This window comes from Archocentrus centrarchus, chromosome 14 (assembly GCF_007364275.1).
Source record: "Archocentrus centrarchus isolate MPI-CPG fArcCen1 chromosome 14, fArcCen1, whole genome shotgun sequence".
NCBI lineage: Eukaryota > Metazoa > Chordata > Actinopteri > Cichliformes > Cichlidae > Archocentrus > Archocentrus centrarchus.
The window spans coordinates 16342969-16364081 of NC_044359.1; the positions used below are offsets into that span (position 1 = coordinate 16342969).

General features: G+C 40.0%; 2 protein-coding genes across 3 annotated transcripts in view; one reads left to right on the plus strand and one right to left on the minus strand.

Moving 5' to 3' along the window:
- Nucleotides 1–1729, minus strand: part of LOC115792119 (prolyl 4-hydroxylase subunit alpha-2) — a 46234-nt gene extending 44505 nt beyond the window's left edge. The window contains exons 1-2 of one of the 2 annotated variants that reach the window (XM_030746529.1): nt 1589–1729; nt 1446–1457 (exon numbers count right to left, since the gene is read on the minus strand). The gene's annotated coding sequence lies outside the window, so the exon portion shown is untranslated. The remainder of the gene's footprint in view (nt 1–1445; nt 1458–1588) is intronic. The other variant, XM_030746530.1, reaches the window with a different exon arrangement.
- Nucleotides 1730–1756: 27 nt separating this feature from the next.
- Nucleotides 1757–21113, plus strand: part of pdlim4 (PDZ and LIM domain 4) — a 45067-nt gene continuing 25710 nt past the window's right edge. Inside the window, exons 1-3 of the mRNA XM_030746542.1 lie at nt 1757–2004; nt 10886–11037; nt 20516–20597. Coding sequence (XP_030602402.1) covers nt 1903–2004; nt 10886–11037; nt 20516–20597 — 336 coding nt within the window. The 5' untranslated portion in view covers nt 1757–1902. The remainder of the gene's footprint in view (nt 2005–10885; nt 11038–20515; nt 20598–21113) is intronic.

Consider the following 21113-nt stretch of genomic DNA (forward strand, 5'->3'; position numbering starts at 1 on the left):
ACTCACTTTGAAATTGGCTGGGGAGATGAAGGAATCAAAAAGTGGGGCAGAGAGGATACTAGAATATCAACTGACAGATGGGATTGATCGTTTCCGCTAGTGAGGCATTCAAATTACAGCATAACATCTTTATTGTGACTCTATGATAATCTGATTATACAACTTTTTTCTTAAGACCTTGATCTGCACATTACAGACTTGCCTTAGCTTTAGATGCATGCACAGATTATCCTCCAATGGCCTAAAGGCAAGGCCATTTTGTGAGTCTCCTCAAAATTCATGTTTCTTTTTTTTTATGTCACAAAAGCACCTATTGGATGAATTATCATGGAATCTGGTACATGGCACTTCCTCAGGATAAATTGATACTAGCACTATCAAAAGACCAAACTATCACTCTATCCAAGCATTGGTTTATTACCAAAGTGCATGATGATAGAATTATTTCCATGGTTTAGAAAAACAACTTAACCACATCTAGCCAAGTGAAGAACACTCATGAGGAGGTTAGTATGTCATTGTCAAGGTCTACAATCATGAGACGCCTTCATGAATGTAAATAGAGGGTTTACAACAAGGTACAAACCTCTGGTTACACCCAAGAACAACAAGGCCAGATTAGACCTTGCCAGAAAACATCTAAAAGAGTCTGCACAGGCGCTTTTCATTCATTCTTTGGATAAATGAAACCCAGATTGATTTGTACCGGAATGATGGGAAGAGAAAAGTATGGGGAAGGAAACAGTCTGTCAAATATGGTGGAGGCAATGTTATGGCGTGGTCGGCTAGGGATGCCAGTGGAGCCAGGCCACTAGTGTTTATTGTGGTGTGACTGCTGATAGAAGTAGCAGGATAAATTATGAAGTGCACAGGGCTATACTCAGATTCAGCCAAATGCTGCAAAACTGATCAGACAGTGCTTCACAGTGCAAATGGATAATAACCCAAAGCATACTGCAAAAGCAACCCAAGGGTTTCTCAAGGCAAAGAAATGGGATATTCTTCAATGGTCAAGTCAGATCCCAACACAACAGAGCATGCTGTTCAGTTCACTGAAGGTGGCTGCTGTAAAGGCCTGGCATCACAAGGGAGGGTTGGAGGCTTCAAGCAGTCATACTGCAAAGACTGCAAACGATTTCATTCAAGTATTAAAAACAATATTCATACTTAGAATTGTGTTAGTTTGTTCAATTAATTTTGATCCTCTGAAAATTGGAGACTGTGTATAAAAATTGAAACTGAAAGTCTGCACTTCGTTCAGATTTGATTTAAAATCCCAAACTACTAAAATTGTGCCTTTGTCCAGCAAATTATGGCTTAAACTAGTCTACTGGGAATTATATGTGCAGCTATAACTCATATAAATCAAAAAGAGATTATGAGCTAAAACATTTTGCCTACTACATAAGTAGTTAAAAACAGAAAGTGGTAGATTAAAGTCTTACCTTGTAAGTTCACTGGGGGTAGAGGGAGCAGAAGGGAATGAACGACAAGTCAGCGGGACAGGAAGCACACTATTCAGTTGATGATAAGATACATACTATGCTGAGGCCATTTACATTTGCACACTTTAAGAAAAAAACACTACCTCATATTCGACATATCAGCACCGAAAGTCTCCCCCCGCAGCAGCCACGCCACCCAGCGTCGTCCCCTCCCACTCTTTCGGCTATAGACCGGGCGAAGGCGGGCACGACAGCCCGTCGTCCCACGTCAGAGGCGGCTTCGTTATTTAAACTTGAATCAGGAGAGGAGGAAAGTTTTAAGCGCCGGGACAGCGTTGCCTAGCAGCTAGGCTGTGGCTAGTTCACGTTCCCTGTTTTTATCCGTATATCGAAGAACCGCGGACATTTCCCCTTCTCAGCCTCCCTGTCATCTGCCTCTTATTCTCTCGCAGTCTTTATGCCAAACATGACCCAGACCGTGACACTAAAGGGACCCTCTCCCTGGGGTTTTCGGCTGGTTGGAGGACGAGATTTCAGCACCCCGTTAACTATCTCCAGGGTAGGTAGTGACTTTGTTGTCTCTTGCTTCTGCGTGGGTATCCATTCATTGAGCCGTGCGAACAGACGGAGGGTATTTGGCCGTTATAAATGATGTAGGGAAAAACAAACAAACAAACAAATATAACTTGAGTCAGGTTGGAAGTTGGTCAATGAATTAATCTTAGCGGGTCTCAGAGGTCTGCTATCCCTAACGAGTGTGTATAAACAGGAACTTTACTCTAAAAGCAGACAGATGGGGCCGTCTAATTTCTGGCAGCTGAAATTGCCAGTACGGTTTAGTGAGTCATTGCAATTGGCCGACCATCAGTTATAGACGTTCACAATCATCAGTCTCAACATAAACAGAAAGAAACAACACAGGGCTATATTAATATAGTGTAGAAAGAGTATTTTATAATAGTAAAATTGAGGATAGCGCATGCCAGTGAGTTTACCGTTAATAGTAATATAAACGCAGCGACTTAAATACTTAATATCTATATATAAAGCCATGCATTTTACATTTTAATCAACTGACCACAACTTTCCTGGTTGTTGTTGTTTTTTTTAAATTAACATATGTTTTTAAAGAGATGTCATTTGGAATTTGCATTAGGGTTTATTTTGTATTATTATCCTATATTAATTAATTACTGTTGATAGTATTTGTAGTAGAACGAGCAGTGGGACTAGAAGTATTGATGGTAGTATTGACAAAGCTTTATGAACTTCCCTGACCCTCACAATATGGGTCAAGAGTCAGTGTGCTGGCAGTGGATCTGGCAGTAGCCAAAGGTTCATCCTGGCCAGGATAAACACAGCCTGGTGCTGCTGCAGGCCTTACAGAAGGGACACAGGGGAGGCGCTGACATTTGTTTTTCATCAGAGCTCATTGGTGTTGCTGAGGGATTCCAGGTGTTGTGCTCAACTGTATCACAAGCCCCAAACCGACCTTTTAACTACAGAGCTCCAGCACTTCAGACTGGAAGTGCAGATTTTTAATTTACGGCAGCCGATAACCAACTTTGAGAGAAGCAGATGATCTCTGAAGGTGTTGTAAAACTTGACAGATTGACTTGCTAACTTGACACTTTCAGCTCTGCAAATCACTTTAAAAGGTAGTTGAATTCTACAGCTTAAAACAAACAAAAATCAATCAATCATGATATCGGCAAATGCACACACCTTACTATGTCTTCTCTGGGAAGCATCCAGCATTCTGTGGACAGAGTACCAGCCTTAATCTTTATGTTTCATTTTGTGTCTTTTCAAACCAGTATAGTGGCCAAGACACTAATTCACTTGGAAAGGAAGAGAGTCAACAGCGTATTGCAACCCTCTTGCGTTATTTAGAATAGTTCAGGGGCATCTCAGGCTTTCCAGTGCATGCCTAACATCTTAAATAATTTGTTCAGCAAGCAAGTTGTGGTTTTCAGTGTAATTAATCACACAATTTTTCATCAGATGAATCTGTGCATGTATGAGTGGGTGCCAATATAAAAATGGCATGGCATGCATTGTGAAAGAGTTTCATAACTCTGTGGTGATGGCATCAGTGAAATTAATTACAGGTTATATTTTACAGACAGTTACATAGCAGAGATGGCAATAAAAACCAGGGCTCACATGGAAGAGTTACTCGCAACAGTAATGGGGGATTTTTGGATAACTCCATAATCTTGGCTTGAAATTTAGACAAGGAAACAGCTGCTGAGATGTAAGCATATTTAGTCAAATATGTAATATCAGAGGCATAAATACAAAGTGTTGTGGCAGAAAGTCTCATGATTATAGAGCATTTAAAGACCTTTTTTTTTTTTTGCTTTCTGCCAATCTTTACAAAGCTCTTCAATTTCCAATTGATATCACTGGCTTTGAAACATCAGCATAAAATGTGTTTTAATAACAAAACTTGGTCATTCAAATTCAAGGAGATGTAAAAAACTGAAATATGTGAAACTGATTCTCTACCTGGGATCCTCTAGGAATTTGTGCGTGAAGTGATTCATTGCTGCTGATGTACAGGAGTATCTCGTAAACTTGCAGTTCACATACTTGTTGCATTCTTGCTGCACGCTGCATGCCCAAGACGGCAATTTGAATGCACAGAATGGTGACACAGAAAGAGTTATAGAGGAAGAGCATGTTTGTCTGTGTGTGTGTCAGAGAAAGACACTTCATATTGTGCAGTATCCAGAACGCCTCCTTGGAGACTGTTTAAGCACCATGTAAGCACTGCACAAGCCAGAATATTCAGAAAGTTGATGGTGTTGCCAAGAAAAAGAAGAAGGCCGAAGATGAGACCTAAATATTTGCTGGTTTTGAGTGTTACATTATTTTACACAACCCTCCTTTGGTCTGATGTCTTTCAGCATGTATAAAAGTGAATGGCATGCAACACCTGCACTGTGAAAGTCGTAAATACCAGAAAACAAGTTATCATGGCAGCAGCTGGGTGTTTGCGTAAGGTGATAATCTTCCAGGGTAAGCTGATTAGTCCTCTACCAGCTTTTTAGGACTTGAGCCTATTAATGGGATGCCTGTTTGACTCTAGAAACTTTTGCACTGATGGTGTGTGTGGGCATGGTGGGTATGGTTATCAAATGGCTTGGTGTGAATGAGAGTAAAAAAAAATATTGATATCACTGCAGAAGCATTTAGAAACAACATGTTGAATGTGGAAGCTGCGCTATAAGACCTTTTGCAACTCAGTGTTAAAGTGACTTCCAGACAGAAGGTGACGCAGGACACTTGTCAGATTTGCCAGCTGGAAAACAGTCACCTTCCTGGAGAAGAATTCACAAGCGAGTGTTGGATGAATAATGATCCAAGCAGTGCACAGACTCCCTGAGTTCCTTCTTTATGCTCAACCTGCTGCACGGCCTCTGCAAGATCAAGTTTTCATACAATCCAAACTAGGGATTTGGTTTTTGTTCATGAATGTCAAAGTCTGATTCTGATTGTCAAGGGTAGGGTTAGAGTTAGGGTTAGACTCTCAGAAAAACCTATATGAACTGGAACTAGTCACTTTCTGTCTTTGTGGCTGATGTTTGTTGACTTTACAAAATGAGGGACATAGAGAAAATCAATCATACTCTGAATCATTGCTTGCTTGCTCTCTGCTACACTATCAAGTTTCCCCTAATCATTTTTTTCTGCTATTTCTGGAATATTATAGAGTATATCTTTAGTCAAAGTGGGCTAAATTGTGGGATGATTCAATCAATTCATGTTATCCCACAGTTCTTATGCTGCTTGCGTAAGGCCCTGGAATCACTGAAAACGAATTAAGAGCAAATACAATTTGAGTGCATTGCAGGTATACATCACATGACCTTTGTACCCTTTGAACTCTTACTGTATATCTGTGACATAGCAGAGACAGGACATGTGACCTAAAGCCACATGGGTTATTTCTCGGACACTGCTGGTTATAATAATCAGCTTTAGGCTGCTGCCTGGCAGCCTTTTTTCTCTAGGCTAGAATTACAGATGCTGCATTTCCACAACAAACTGAGGGAAATATAACAGATGGATACCCTTGAAGAACTTCCTGCTGTCAGTGAAGCTGCTGAGCTCTTGAAACAGTAATGCAGAGGGAACAATGAGAGTCCTTGGGTGGTTTCTGAGTTTTTCCTGTTCATCTGGTTATCTGATGTATGAAAGTGGCTTTCTATGATTGTTATTATGATATTTATGCTGCAATTATACTTTAAGTGTTCTCTAGGGTCAAAGATTTTAAAAGGAATCTTCTGTTGTAAAATGTGCCAAAGCATCACATGGTGAAAGGAAACTTCCGGGAAAGAACACCACATGTGCAAAAACCAGTCAGTCTACTAATCAGCTTACAAATCAGCTTAACGGGGACTGCTGTTGATACAGAGTACCTCTGCCATTCGTAATGCACTTCAGTACATTACAAACTTCAATTAAATCAGGCGGCTCTCCCATTTTCTTAGATTCTCGTTTAAGTCTGACTCTACATCTTTAATCATCAGCTGCAGTGTTGCTTTTTGGTCTTGGCAGGTTGAGTCTCTTTGTTTGAGTGTGAATAACACACACCAGTTGGAACCTCACACCCCAGGCTATGTATTGGCTTTCCAAGGTCATAACCATGGTTCCTATCACAGGTCCAACAAGAAAACAAAGGCCTGACGCATTGCCAGGAATTATTCTCTCTGTTGCTGAGACGAGTGACTTGCGCTCCCGCCCAGCACAGTGTCTCTGTGGAGTTAATACATAAGTACAACATTTGAAAATGACAGGCCCTTCTCATGTAAGTGTTGATCTGATGATTTGCAGGTGAGGAGACATTTAGATAGCAAGCTCTGGGTGAAACTTCCTCAGATAAACACAACTGCTGCTTCAGCAGTATTTTAAATGGCTATAATTCATTGTGAGTCAGATCTAAGTACACAGCCCTTTAACATTTGGTGGAACAAAATAACAGTGCTATGAGGTGAACTTCTTTGTACTGTGAACTAGCTCACCGATCAGTAATGTGTTCACTTTCAGAATAGAGGCAAGAGGGAAGTGTAGCTTAGGTACAAAAAAAACCAAAAAAAAAATCCATGCACATCCTCAGCACAAAGTGGGGCAGGTGCTGAGCTGGAAAAAAATGTATCAACACAAGAAAAATGTATTTATTTATTTATTTTTAATAAAAAGAATGTTTATCAGCTGTTTGAGCTATATAAGAAATGGTTTAGTGAACAACAACATGTGATTTAAGATGGTGCTGTCTGTTTTCCTGTCTGATGGAGAGCAGGTGTGCTTGGAATGTTACACGCTACCAAGATTCGATAAACGGGTAAAAAATCGAGCTCTGCAGTGCGAGCTGTTAATTCTTGTACATTTTATATTTTTCTACTAAAGCTGAAAATTCTTCAGTAATTTAGAAATGTTTATGCAAATTATAGCCTGCTCTCAAAGAGGGAGCGTTAGTTAGCGGAGCAAAGACATTGATCGTCCACAATATTAAAAATGCCTGCCTAATTTTTTAGGAATCCTGTCTTGGTCTAGGTAAAAATACCTTGACAAGAAACACAAACAAAAACAGTGATAACCAGTCAGACTACTTCATCCTGAAGCTGAAGTCACACTTGAGTGTGAGTGTCGATGCAGCGCATACAGTGCATAATGTGCAAATACTGTACACATACACAAACATTCGCACATTTACTCCGTTCTTTCCTGTGTTCTCAGCCTCACAACTTCTCTTGAATACATTTCCACAGTGAAACCACACTCCAGCATATTCACCAAACCTCAGCGTGCCACATGATGACTCTGTGTGACATGAGGCTGTCATTTGCTAACCGCTGTATCTGTTAGCATTTAACTGTGTCACTGTTTGTGGAGTAGCCTCTTACGGGAATGATGTGAATGTTTAGATTGCCTAATAACCAGTTGCTAAAGTTTCTTTACACACTGTCAGTGTTCCCTCAGATCTATCATGACTGCCTGTCTTATGCTCGAACACCTTAAGTGACCTTGCTGCAGTATCGCGTTTCTCACTACTTGACATGCATTGTACCAATTTCTTTGACCAAATCTGGGTTGCTCTTTACAGATAATAAAAAGAAAAAAAAAGAGAGAGAAAAATATGATTGCTTGATTGTGATTGGATCGAGAACAAAAAACAATTTTATTCTGATGTATTACTAGTTTACTCACTTCCTGGGCAGTCTTTTTGTGTTGCAGGTTTCACCAGACTAGCATGTTTGAACGAGACATGGTAAACAGCTTTACATCCACATGTATCACAGTACAGGAAGGTTATATTGTGTTAAGATATTGCAGATCTTGGTTTCAGCGTCATTCACATTGTATCAGCGTATTTGAATATAATTGTCTGAGGTCCTAGAAGCTTTTTTCCTCACTTCAGCTTTCCCCTTTAAGGCTGATAGCCTTGTAGGTAACTCAAATGGGGGTGATCACTTCAGCACACATAACAAGGTTCTTATGAGTGCTTTTGACCAGAAAGCCTTTAACAGGTGGAAAGTATTGTGAACTTTTTTCTAAATGTAACAAAGTGGTTTTGTTGCCTAAAAGTTTCCAACTTGCGAAAGAAGAGCAACATTGACCTCAATAATAAAGAAAAAAAAACACTAATTATATCAAGTCATCACTGACTTTGGGTCTCACAACATAAACCTCAGTCTCCTGGGTGAAAATCCTACATTTCATCTGAACATCCACCACTCTAAAACAGCATTACCCAACTTTGTAAAGCCTCTATGATAGTTAATTGACTCGTCTGACATAATTCCTAGAAATTGAAGTCCAGCAACTAAGAAAACTATTGTTTTTGACAAATTTCTTGCACCTCTGTGAGAAAGGAAAATTAGATTTGAATTCATCCTCTTGTCCTATGATAGCTGGGCTAAGGTCCAATCATGCTGTTGTGGTGCTTGACATACTACTGTGTGTATTTGTGTGTGTGTGTGTGTGTGTGTGTGTGTGTGTGTGTGTGTGTGTGTGTGTACTAGTATATGTGTTTGATTTATTCACTATGCTGCATGGCCTGACCCTGAGGCGACGTTACTCTTTGTTTCTTGGGGTTGCGTGATCTTCATTCCACTATGACATAACCCAGGCATAAACTGAAGACACACACAAACATCTGACATGCATCTCACAGGGGAGGTCGTGCTAAATGACAGGGGCAAACTATAACCTCCAGTTAGTGTCTCTCAAAACAGGCACTGACAAACAAGATTTTTTATTTATTTTTTTGTTTCCAGCCCCAAGAAAAGACTTGTTTGTGCTTTTGCTTCTTTGAAAGGATCTATCTTGCATTTACATAACTTAGATTATAATTTCTCAGTTGTTTATGCCAGGTTTCTACAAGAAGCCGTTTATAAACAGTGTAAGCTTAGGTGGGTTTGTTTTTCCCAGAGACTCACCGACACACACACAAACCTATTCATACTCCCCACAGTGACCTCTCAGTTTACCGGAACTGAGTCAGGGACATTGGGCGGTCAGAGGCTGTAAATTAGGAATTCCGCATCTGAACCACACAACTCAGCTATTAGTGCTTCATGGAGCGTAAACTTGTATGCCTTTGCTCTTAAAATGCTCCTCCCAGTTAGTGAGCCTGCTTCTCTTTCACAAGCAGCTCTGTTTGGATTCTGTTTATTATTCCAGAATTTTAACCACTCAGATCTTTATTTAGCTTTAATCAGATTACTGAAAAGTGTCCGTGAAAAAGTGTTAGATCAAGGTTTTTGGGTTCCAGAGGCAATATATCTTAAGGTGCTGCTGTCAAGGCAGTAGGCATTATAAGTGTGGAGTTAGGCAGTGAGTGCTCTGGTATGAAGATGAATGAGCTCAAAGAGTGATCCACTCACAGACTTGCATGATGAAACAAAGATGAGTCACAGACCCTTGATGTATAGGGGGTGTAATAACAGGAGAGCCATCCAAAATCCCCTGTTCCCTTATCTGCTTATTCTGATAAAAGATTTAATATGCTGCAGATTACAGCTTTTTAGCTTGGCTCATAATTTATTTTAGGTAATAAGGCTGGCAGTTGAGTGTGTGCTCATGCACTGTGGCTTTTTTAGTTAATCTAGAGGAAACAGGCCATTTTTCTTCTTCCTCCTGGGACCAATCTTTTGGTGAAAGAGTAATAATGATTTCAGTCGACCCAAGATTTTGCTTGGTTGACTACAGCCCTAGCGATCCGCAACTGGAAAAAGCAAGTCCAGATGATACAAAAATGTAACCTATTATTGCTCAATATTCCTCAAAACAGTGTGACTACAGAAATTTCATCCAGCTGCAGGAATCTCACATTTAATGGTTGGGGAAAATACAGGCAAACTAATAGCCATGCAAGTCACCGCTTCATAGCACATTACACATACAAAGAAGTGCAGAGGCATGATGACAACTGTTCAATTTTCATTATGATTTTTGTTTCACTATTTCACTATGAAAGAATTTTTGATTTGATTTTATTTTTGCTCTGTAGCCTGCCAGAGGACAATGACTTGTTTTACTGCAGAGGAAATAAGCTGCAGTTTCTTCTCATTAATGTCAGACAAAAGCATATGATCAGGCAGAGCCACATGTTTGTGTGTGTAATAACGGAAAATTGATATCATATGTTACTGCCCTCCCCCTCGCTCTCTGTGGGGCTCACCGACCAGGAACGTTTTAGGAACAAAAGATCACAGAGGAGAACCTGCTCTCTCTAACCCTTGAAAGAAAATCTGTGTTAAAGAGGTTAGGACATGCTTTGCAGAAAAAAAAGACAAAAAGAAATTCATTAATTAAATAAAGAACTCATTACACAGATGCCTGGAAATGTCTCTTACATTACACAGATACATTGCTGTTCAAGGTTCTTGTGCAAGCCCTCTTGAAAGTAACTTGAAAATTGTTCACTGTTTCAGTGTCCGCTGATTATAAAATTACGCCCCCAACCCACATATGTGGCTTAGCAATGTTTCTGGTGGAAACCCTGATATAGATAATCTTTAATTTACTGAAATTCAAAAGGCCAGGTGTATAAAATGTTACCATTCCTTCCAGGAATTTCACCACCTTTAAAACTGAGAAGACCTTTCACTTGTCATTGTTGAAGCCTTTTGACAGTGTAAACTTAGAGTGCTGCCCCAGGCACTGTGACATAAATCAAAGGAGAGCTTGACTGTGTTGACACTCTCAGGCTAATTCTCTTTTTATTTTCTTTCTTTTTTCCTCACCAACAGTTTGAAACCACTTATAATGGCTCCTTTTTTTTCTCTCTTTTTTATTTTTTTTGGGTGTGCTTGGATTGGTTTGTGTGTGTGTGTGTGTGTGTGTGTGTGTGTGTGTGTGTGTGTGTGTGTGTGTGTGTGCGCGCGCGCGTGTGTGTGTGCGTGCATCCGGTGTGTGTGAATCTTTAGGTGACACCAGGCAGCAAGGCGGCCCAAGGTGACCTGTGTCCAGGTGACACCATCCTGGCTATCAATGGAGACGCAACAGAGCACATGACTCACATGGAGGCTCAGAACAAGATCAAAACCTGCACTCAGCAGCTTACACTGAGCATCAGCAGGTATGGAAACATGAGATCACCCTCACCAGAAAACTGGTGTGCTCAAACCATAAATCGACCTGCTGACCCAGACTTTTTTAGTTGTGTGAATAATGGCGTTTAGGGCTGCAGATCATCGTCGAAAAGAAAAGTGAATTTTTGAAGAAAAAAATGAAATTGAACTGCTGGGCTGTTTGTGCAGTCGTTGATATGCTGATGTACCAGCTGTACAGTAGTTTGCTGTAAGCCAGCTAGCTGTGTGGGACCTGTGAGTTGTGTTGATGTGACACACTGTACTTTCAGCATATTTGCCATGAAGGGTGACCTCATTGGAAGGTTCAGAATAATTGGATATCAAGAAATGTTGAGCTTTCTAATTGTTCGTCACTGCTTTGAACATTACATGAGACAGCTTATGGGTTTTTCTCTGAGGCTCATTAAGAGAATTGAGTTGAAAACCTTGACAGATTTTTTTTTTTTTTAAATTAATGACTAAGGTCATTTACGGCCTCTCGTCCAGAAAAACATATTGCTTCTATTTGTGACTGGTCTGTTCTGCCTGGCACTGTGGAGTCACAGTGACAGATGATGGGTTTACAGCAGTTAAAATGATCAATTTGCTGCTCCTATAACACACTGTCAGAATCAATGAGGCTTGTACATACAGTAAGTCAGACAGTGATCTTTTCAAATGGACTATACAGGTCGATATTGTGATATTGTGCTTCATGAGCTGGAAAATGATCTTCAGCTCTTCAGACTCAGGCATGATTTTCAACCTGGTGTGTAAGGATGAATGAACTGACCTCAAGTGAAGGTCAGCAGTGACAAGTTTCTGTCAACATAGCAGAAAAGAGATCATCCATCTAAACATTTAATGAAGGAGTGGGGTGGGAGGCAGGGGTAGGCCAGGGGTGGTTGGAGGTTAAAACCAAGGAAAATCTGAAATGTCTGTTGCTTCCCACATTTCTGTTAGATGGTTGCTTTGGGTTGCCAGAGTACTGGAAAGTGCAGAGCGAATCTGGCAACCACTAAATCCCATCTCCTCAGATGGAGAACACTGTGTGGTTTCAGCCTCAGTTACAAGTGACAACTGCCAACTGGTGCTTCAGCTCTCTCCTTTTAGGGCAGAAGACAACGCAGTCTCTCTCCCTCTCTCTTTCCCTCTGTCTGGTTTGAAACATGAGGTTAACGTGCAGATGGAGTTTGAACAAGAATTATTCCTGAAGTAATAAGACCCATCAGAAAAGACACAAAGGAACTAAATATATAGTTATTTCTGCCTAGGTACTGTATGTGTCTTTTATAGTATCCACTCTAGCAATAACAACCCCTCCTCTGCCCCCACAGCCTGTAGTAGGAATCATGTACCCATATATCAAGCTGAGCAACTAAGCGTTAAGTGGTTTGTCCACAAAGGGATTGTAAATTTGAGGATACATGAAATTGCATAATGCACAAAGACTGACAGAGATCATCGGTAGGTGTGGGAGCAAAAAAAGGCCAGTCCCACTGTTTTACTGGCACCCTAATGTTCCCAAATTCAGCTTAAACTTTCCCTAAAGTAACCAGAAGTGTTTAGCGCATTAAAGAATGTAAGAAGTAATTTAGTCATTCAGCTTGATAAAAAGCAGGAGCATTTCAGGGTGATGGGACCCAACGTGCAGTACAATAGATTCCACTAGTTGAATCTTTGCCTCGTGTTCCTTCTTTTTTTTTCCCCTGTTTGTTTTACCACGTTGGCGTAGCTACAGGACATTTACAATGGCTGTCAGATTATAGATGCCATTTTTATGGCAGCACCCAAGTTTTACACATTCCCATTGTTTTGCAGAACACATTTGGTGTTTGGAAACACTGGAATCTTGACCATTATTTAAACTGGTGTTATGCTTAAACTTTTTAATAGATGGGGCTGAGGTTAAAATTCTTTTGGTGAGCGCAATAGTGTCTTTTTTTTTTTTTTTTTTTTTTTTGAGTACAGCACAAAACACGTGCCAAAATCAAGTTAAATTCAGTACGTTTTGTACAGTAGGTCTACTCTAAAGGTAAATGAAGGCAAAATGCTTGAGCTGCCACTTTAAAATTACACACACAAGTGATCCACAAGATACAGCCATGCTTGTTCATCAATTCTTAATTCCCTTTTGACCTGATAAGAGAGCAGTTGGACACAGGGCCATATAATAAGAGGCTGGACAAGGCTAGCTGCTGGAATGTGACCTTTGTGTTGTTATTGGTTGAATAATTACAGTGTGAGCTGCCCTTCTGCTGAGCAGGAGAAGGGCAAAGCAAGTCTGAGAGACAGGCCTACAGCACACAGAGCTGGAATGAAATGCTGGTGAAGTGGAGGCAATACTTTAGGATTGTGAGATAGAGACTTGAGCGCAGACAAGCAGGGGTGTTAAAAGTTGGTGTGAATGTGAAAATGAGGTCGTGGGGAAGTAACAGTGACAGAGATACAGAAAGAGACACTAAAGCAGTGAGCGGGGAAGCTAAAGCCAAACAAAAGAGCAGTGACTCAGTGAGAGAGAAATCCACATGGCCTCTTCGCTTCCAAGGATGCTTTTTTTACAGCCACTATTTTTTTGTTTTGTGCATTGCTGGCAATTCAGTTAAACAGATAAAACAGTGTAGCGCAGTTTCTCTGCCTCAAATAAAGAACTTGGAGTCCCACAAGTTTTGAAATATTCTGTTTTATTTTAATCTTTTTTTTTTCATCTGTCTGAGAGAGCGACACTGCAATCAAGTATTTATTAGTTGGCAATGCACTTAAAAAAAAAACAAAAAAAAAGCTTTTAGTTTGAAAGTGGACACTGGCTTGTGCTACTGGCAGGTTGAAAAGGTCAGTCTTGTGGTGGTCCACAATATCATTCAAGTGCCTCATGGAACTGAAGTTTCATCATGAGGGACTTACTGGAGAGGCAGCTGATTATTATGTTATTTATTTGCCTCAAAGTAGACCTATAATTGCATGAATCAGTCACTGTGTGCTGTCACTGTTTCCCAGGAAAAATATGGTGTAAGGCATCGTGTTAATAAACAGCATCAATCACTATGACAACAAACAAAATAGACCAAACTTAAAAAAAAATTCATCAACAGGCAAAGATTGTTGGTTTTTTTGGCCAAAAATGCCAAAAAAAACCCCCCACAGAAGTAAACCATACAGAACAAATCACAAATATTGGATTGAAAATAAAAAAAAAAAAAAAAATCTCCCAGATTTAGTGAGCTACAGTATAAAAATCAGCCACATGGTAGTATATTCTCTGGCTGGTGAATAAGGTTCACTTGGTGATTTAAGATTTATCCCAACAATGACGATGTAATGTTCATATGTAAAAGATTTCTGTCATTTATTGCAAGAGATTTAAAATATGGGCTTTTCAGTTTATTGGAAACACTCTTCAGTTGTGGGCTGTAGAAATAACTGAGGATTATTTAATTGTAACCATTCATTTGGAGTCAATGGCTGCAAATGGGAGTGACTCGAAGAACCCATGCTGACTCACTAGAAAATAATATTTTAGAGGACAGCAATTCTCAGCCCTCATTAAAAGAGTTCTCCATAAAATACTCCAAACAGTCACGAGAAACAGGAGACCTGTAATTTTGTGCTGCTGCCGATGGACAAATATATGAGTCTACACGTCTGCTGCGAACCAAAATTACAGTACGCTGCATGCATCTGAGCTTGAGGTCTTGTGTAACACAAGAATCCTTCTTTCTAATGTGTTCGCATTTATAACTTTCATAGCCTCCATTTTTCATCATTTCTATTATGGAGCATTTTTAAGAGCACTCAGCATCAGGGGCCTCTTGTTAGGTGCCCCTGGGAACTCAGGAAAGCTGAATTAGATGTAAAGAGCCATTATGGAAAAGAGATGAGAAGCTCTAGTTGCTTGTGTAGTTTTTTTTTCACTTTGAGGAAAATTCTGTGTTTGAGTGCTATGTAGAATTTGTTTTTATCCTGAATAATATCTGCTTTTAATACAGATATTGATTTAATGGCAGTTACTTTAAAAAAATATCTGTCATTAAACTTCTTTACCCTCAAGTATAACTAAATGTAGTGCAGGTAACTTTGGCCGTCCCCTAGTAGTGCCATTTTCATATAATTCTTAATTTCGGGACCTTATTTGTACCAACACAGACAAATCTAATGCTTTCACACTTACGCTGTGGTTCCATGTACCTCGGAACTCTGCTATCGGAGCTGGGAGTGGCATCACTCCTGTGTTGAGCGTGTTCCACTAAAGCACGGAAAAACAGGCTTCTTAGCAAGGTAGAGGCATTCATGCATCACTAGTAATATAGCACATAGAACCTGGTTAATGCTCTGCATGTGGCTTATTTGGTGAATTCCAAATACACAACAGTGGCAATACTGTATTAAAGGTTTTACAGTTTTGTTACAGTTTACGCTCACATCTGCTATCTTGGATTGTTAAGTCGGGGTAGGTGGGGCTGCTTCGATGACGACCATGAAGGCTGTAGCAAGCAAATTTACATCATTTTCATACTTATCAAACCTTTCATTCTGCCCCGTACTCATTTATTACATCACTGCAATATTTTACCAAGATGTTTTAAGGAAAAAAAAGAAACAAGAAAAATTGTACTGAAATGGAATGCAGCCTACAGTTAATGTGTGCTCTTGTGTGTATTTCTGACATCATCTTAGTAGAAATATCAGTTAAGCAAGAGGAAAGATTAGAGATTGAATGATGTCTCTAAAGTGGCGAGAAGAAAAAAGAACAGAGGGAAAATTAGGAATAAAAAAAAGGCATGACATGGACAAGGAAGCAAAGAAGGTGCTTCGAGGTCAACACTTAAACACAGCCAGCAGGCCTGTCAGCGCTCCACTGTGAGGCAAAACACCCTTGCAAGTTTTTCTTAGTTCCTTGTGTTCAAATGGAGTTGTGTCATCTCATCGTAGAGGAAAAATGGCTTATATCGCCTCCGCAGACATCCAGTGTCCAAGTTCATGTAACGTCAGAGGACCTGGACAGCTCATGAGGCCCATTTTGGAGTTTGTCATGTCTGCTTTTACTAGACATAAATAGAGTCTGTGAATACATGAACCAGCTGTGGAGGAAAGCTTCTCCTTGCGGCTCCATTTTCTCATACTTGTTAATTTTTTTTTAACCTCTGCATCTCTTACCATCCCTGTCCATGACCTGTCTTTACCATGCTGTTATCGCCCTCTCCAAACCTGAGTCCCACTCGACTAATTCACGTTTCTTTTTATATCTTCATTTTGTTTTGTTTTTTTTTTTTCCTTTTCTGTCTCGTCCATGAAGCCTTCTCCTCCCTGCAGTTTCCCTCTTTCTGCCAGAGCTTATTGGAGAGAGCCATTTGGCTTCAGATGTCTGGGAGACAGATGAAGGTGCTTGGGATAGTTTTCCACTATTGGTCAGGCTATTCGGAAAGAGTCGTGCTGGGATGGCAAGTTAAATGCGCTGAAAAATTAGTCATGATGCCTGTGCTGTATGTGTAAATCTGACTGTCTTGTTCTGCTATTCCAAAACATCTTCTGAAATATATATATGCCCCACTGCACTTATTTTGACCTGTCAACATAAGAAATCGATGGATAAAGGTTGCACCACTGGTGGTTTAGGTCTTTAAAGGCCAGTTCATCCAAATAACATAAGAGGTATTTCCAAACATGGATATAGTTTCAGTTCGGTCATCTCTGGGGTTTGGTTTCCACTTAAGAACAATTGTGGTCAATTCAGTTTCACTTGTGATAAAAAGTTGCGGCAGTAGCTGAAAGAAAAATATCCAGTTTTTTCAGAAAATACTTTATGCAAAGAAAGCAAGCATCATAAATAAAATGCTGCTGGTCTACATTTTTATTAACATGCCTGCAGAAACTTTGAAAGTTACAAATATCTCTTAAGCTTAAGTTTCACTACTTATTTTCACATACACTTGTCAGTACAAGAGCTGCAACAAGAGCAGTGGTTGATTGAATACAGTAGGTCCAGGGTTCATTTACTGGCTTTTTAAGACCTTAGAGCCGTACTGGATGTGCTTCATCAATGACTTCCACTGAGGCTTTGATGCTTTTGGGTGTGGTTAGACATGCAATAAGAATGAGTGCATATCTTAACCGTACAGAGGCAGAAATTTAAATGTAATTCTGATCGTCACCTAGAGAGTAAAACCAAAAGAAGAAATGGTGCAGAAGATTTGAATGAAAGCAGAGAAAGGGGTCAGAAAAAAGGCAGAGAGTGAGGTCCCCTTGGTGGAGAGATTTGCCCCTTCTTTCTCACTTTGACTTAATGACCTGTGATTCACAGCTGAAGAATTATCCACAAGGCTGCATGGGACCAAAGGAGCACAGGACTCCAGCTGGGACAAAAACAAAAAGAAACCTCCAAAGGAACCAACTTACCCACGCCCCTCCACTACCAGCACTCTTTTTTCCTGTTTCTTCATCTCATCATTCCTCTCACATCCTCCCAAAGTCTCTCTCTATTTTTCTTTTTTTTTTTTTTTTGTGGTCACGACTGTAACATCAGTGGAGTGTCCCTCTGAGATCTGCCAATGAGATTCTTAAACCTGCACTTTAGAGTTACTGCCTTCTCTTACCCTTTGCCGAAAAAAAAAAAACACTTAAATCCTCACACTGCACAATGCCATATGGGCAGCTCCAGTGATGACCATAAGGGCTTAAAATTGTCCTTTTTCAGATGGCTTTGATGAAGTCAGGCAATGGAGCAAGACTCTAAGTGAACCCTGAAATGATCAGTTATCAGCCACGTTTAAATTTGAGGGTTTTCAACCGTCTGCCCCATGCTTCTTTTTGAACACGGTGATCGTGTGGAGCCAAAGTAAACTCATCCGCTGCTCCAAGATCCAGATCTCTCCAATCAGGAAATTAAACCTGGCAGGGGGAGGTCAGGCAAGGGAAAATATGACCATAGGAAAGAATAGGAAAATCATTGTGATGACCTGAGACTTTTTTTTTTTATTGTTCTTCTTTCTGTATGTTTCCATTTCCATCTTTTTTCTTTTTTTTTTCTATGTTACTTTTATCTCGTTTTATCATAAACTGGTATGGATTCATTCTTCTATGACTTCATTTTATTTTATGCTGTATTTTAAGATTAGAATCAAAAAAAGGAAATCATAAAATACAGCATAAACTGGTATGTATTCATTCTTCTATGACTTCATTTTATTTTATGCTGTATTTTATGATTTCCTTTTTTTGATTCTAATCTTGTTGTGGAAATATAAATACATGGAAGAAGTAGCTGCCTTTTTTCACTTTTTGTTTTTGTACTGATGTTGATATATTGTGTTAAGAATATTCATCCCTGTCCTTTATCATCATGGCCGTTTAATGAGAAATGAATGCACTGATCTGCTGTGACGATCAGTCTTCTCATTATTACATCAGTTCATTTCAAAGAATATTTCCAGAGAGATTTTACTACCCGGGCCAAGATCAGACTGATACACACAAGCAAGTGGAAAGTTAGAGGAAAGAAAAAAACAAAGTTACAGAGACAATTAACAAATTAATGAATGTTTAGCAGCAGTTTTTATCAGATTTAGGATCTTTATCCCTCCCATACAGCCCAGAATAATCTCTTGCACACTGATAGAAGTATACAGGAAGTGAAGCAAAAATACAGTCCAATGACCTTCATGAAACTTGTTTGCGGCAGATTGTTTCTGTCTGCTGTGGCTATTTGTTATGTTACTTAACATATGTTGTTACATTTCACATAGGCCAGAATAGTTTCCAGAAGAAAAATAAAATTACAGCTGTGGCACAGCTTTGTTTCAAGTGCAGTACACATATTTTTTAATTTGACAATTAGGGATTTTGACATTCCTCTTTGAAGTGACCTAAAATATAATGACCACATCAGTGTCTGCCTCTCATACTTTCCACTTGTGCCTCTGCATTCAAAATTCCGTTATGATGGATGCAAATTCCTTGTCTTTGTTTTTCATGTCCAAAATGCCAGTTTAAATAGGCCACTTCAGATTGAACTCCTTTCAGCTGTGTGTGTGTTTGTGTGTGTGTGCGTGTGTGTGTGTGTGTGTGTGTGTGTGTGTGGTAGCCATCGCAACCAAACAATCTGGATACATGAAGGCTTTCAATTCCTGAAACACGGAGAAATTGATGGGGGGGTGCAGGGTTCACGGTTCATCCTACGCAGTAGCTCTTGTCCATCTGCAGACACTCGGCGCCTAACAAGAGCGTCCTTGATAGCAACACCTCCATGGCTCATATCTGAAGCATTGCCTCAGCTCAGGCAATGCTGTGCCAGCTGCTAGCCCAATGACCTCATCTCTTTAGGCATCAACGCTCTCCCCGGTGGGGTCAACAAATGCATGTATGCACTCACACTGCTCCTGTTTAATAGTTTTAATGTCTCTGTAAATGAACAGAGGATAGGAGAATGAAGAAAAACACACACACGCACACACCGCTGTCCTTCAGCATCATGTCTAGGTGTTACTCCTGAAATGAAATGGGAGGTTTTCCTACTTGACAGCCAACACTATAGCAACAAAAGTCAAATGAACCAAAGAATTCCCCTTGATTCTTTTATGTGACCGGAAAGCCTCCACTAGTTGAATGTGAAACTTGAAAGTTAAATAGCATTGCAAGTGAACCATTAGTAATGCCGTTGGAAATGAATAACAACGTTTTAGCAGTTGGAAAGATAAGTTGCACGCCCTTAGTTTCACCAAAGTATTTTATTCTGTGTCTTTCAAAAGAAGAAATAGTGCTGTGCCCCTGCTTATGCTTGCATAGAGGCCCATTCGGCAGTGCTATAAGTAATGTGTTTTATCTGCTGTCAGACAGTAAGTCATTTATGTGAGTATATGCAACTGGAGTCAATTACTGATAATCTAAACAGGAGGGTGGAAAGCCTCAGATACCAGTAATTCAGTTATCACTACTTATGAAAAATCCATGGCCCAATATATGTACGCTCTTCCAGTGATAGTTCATACTGTGAATTTATAATATAATGATGGTGACATTATCTTGGTATCAGTGGAAGGAAAGTCGCTCTATCCCATTAAAAATGTGAAACCTGCCAAATATACATAGAAATACATGTTCATTTCAGTCTTCATAGTGAGTACTGTGAGTGTTTTGGCACACAGAAGGGTCCCGCACTGCTAACATTCAGTAACAGTTACGGGATTTCATGCGAAGCTAAAATCATCATCTTTCCCAGCTTACAGTAATTCTAAAATGATCGAAGCAGTCAGGCTTCTTTTGTTTTGTTTTTTTGTTTGTTTTTGCTTTTGGTTCCTTTTCAGACATTCACACCCTATACAGTACTTTTATGATCCGCGGGGGGAAAAAAAAACAAAAAAAACAAAAAACCTGTCAGCAAAGAAAAATCTATATACTCAGCAGAAATAATTGCTTCAGCTTGGGTGTCAGATGGCATTAGATTTATCTGACACTGTCTTTTTTTTTTTCTCTCTCATGGGTATTGTCTTTCAGATCAGGATCAGGAGACAGAGTGTGGTCGCCAACAGTTAGTGAAGATGGCAAGACAAGCCCTTACATGGAACCCGACTCACAGGTAACCACTGTTTACAGTGGATTTCCCCAAGCACAAGTCACAGTCATTTCTTAAGATTTGAATTCACATCAGGTGGGATGTGGTCAGAACTAATCTGTTTGAATTTCTCATGGTGCCAGCCAGTGCGAGGGCTGTTAAGGAGGCATCACAACTTTGAAGTATATTTTCCTGGGTGTGAGACCCGAGTCTTTTCAGTCACGGAATCCATGGAAACAGGCACAACACGCAATCTGGAAATTGCATGTGCACTATCATTCACATGATTATAAATGAGATAATGCGTCCCACTGTTCACTGGAATGGTTTTGAAATAGTATCTTGATTGTTCTCCAAATGTATGAGCTGCCAAAAGGACATTCAAAGCATGATGAACTCTAGCAGATGATCTTTTCCAAGCTTTCCACTGCTGGCAAGCTAGCAGCTTTCTGAGCATGGAGGGAACCGGAGGTGTGTGAGCATGTGCACACATAAGCCGTGAGTATGGATATTGTGTGACTGAAACAGACAGACAATGAG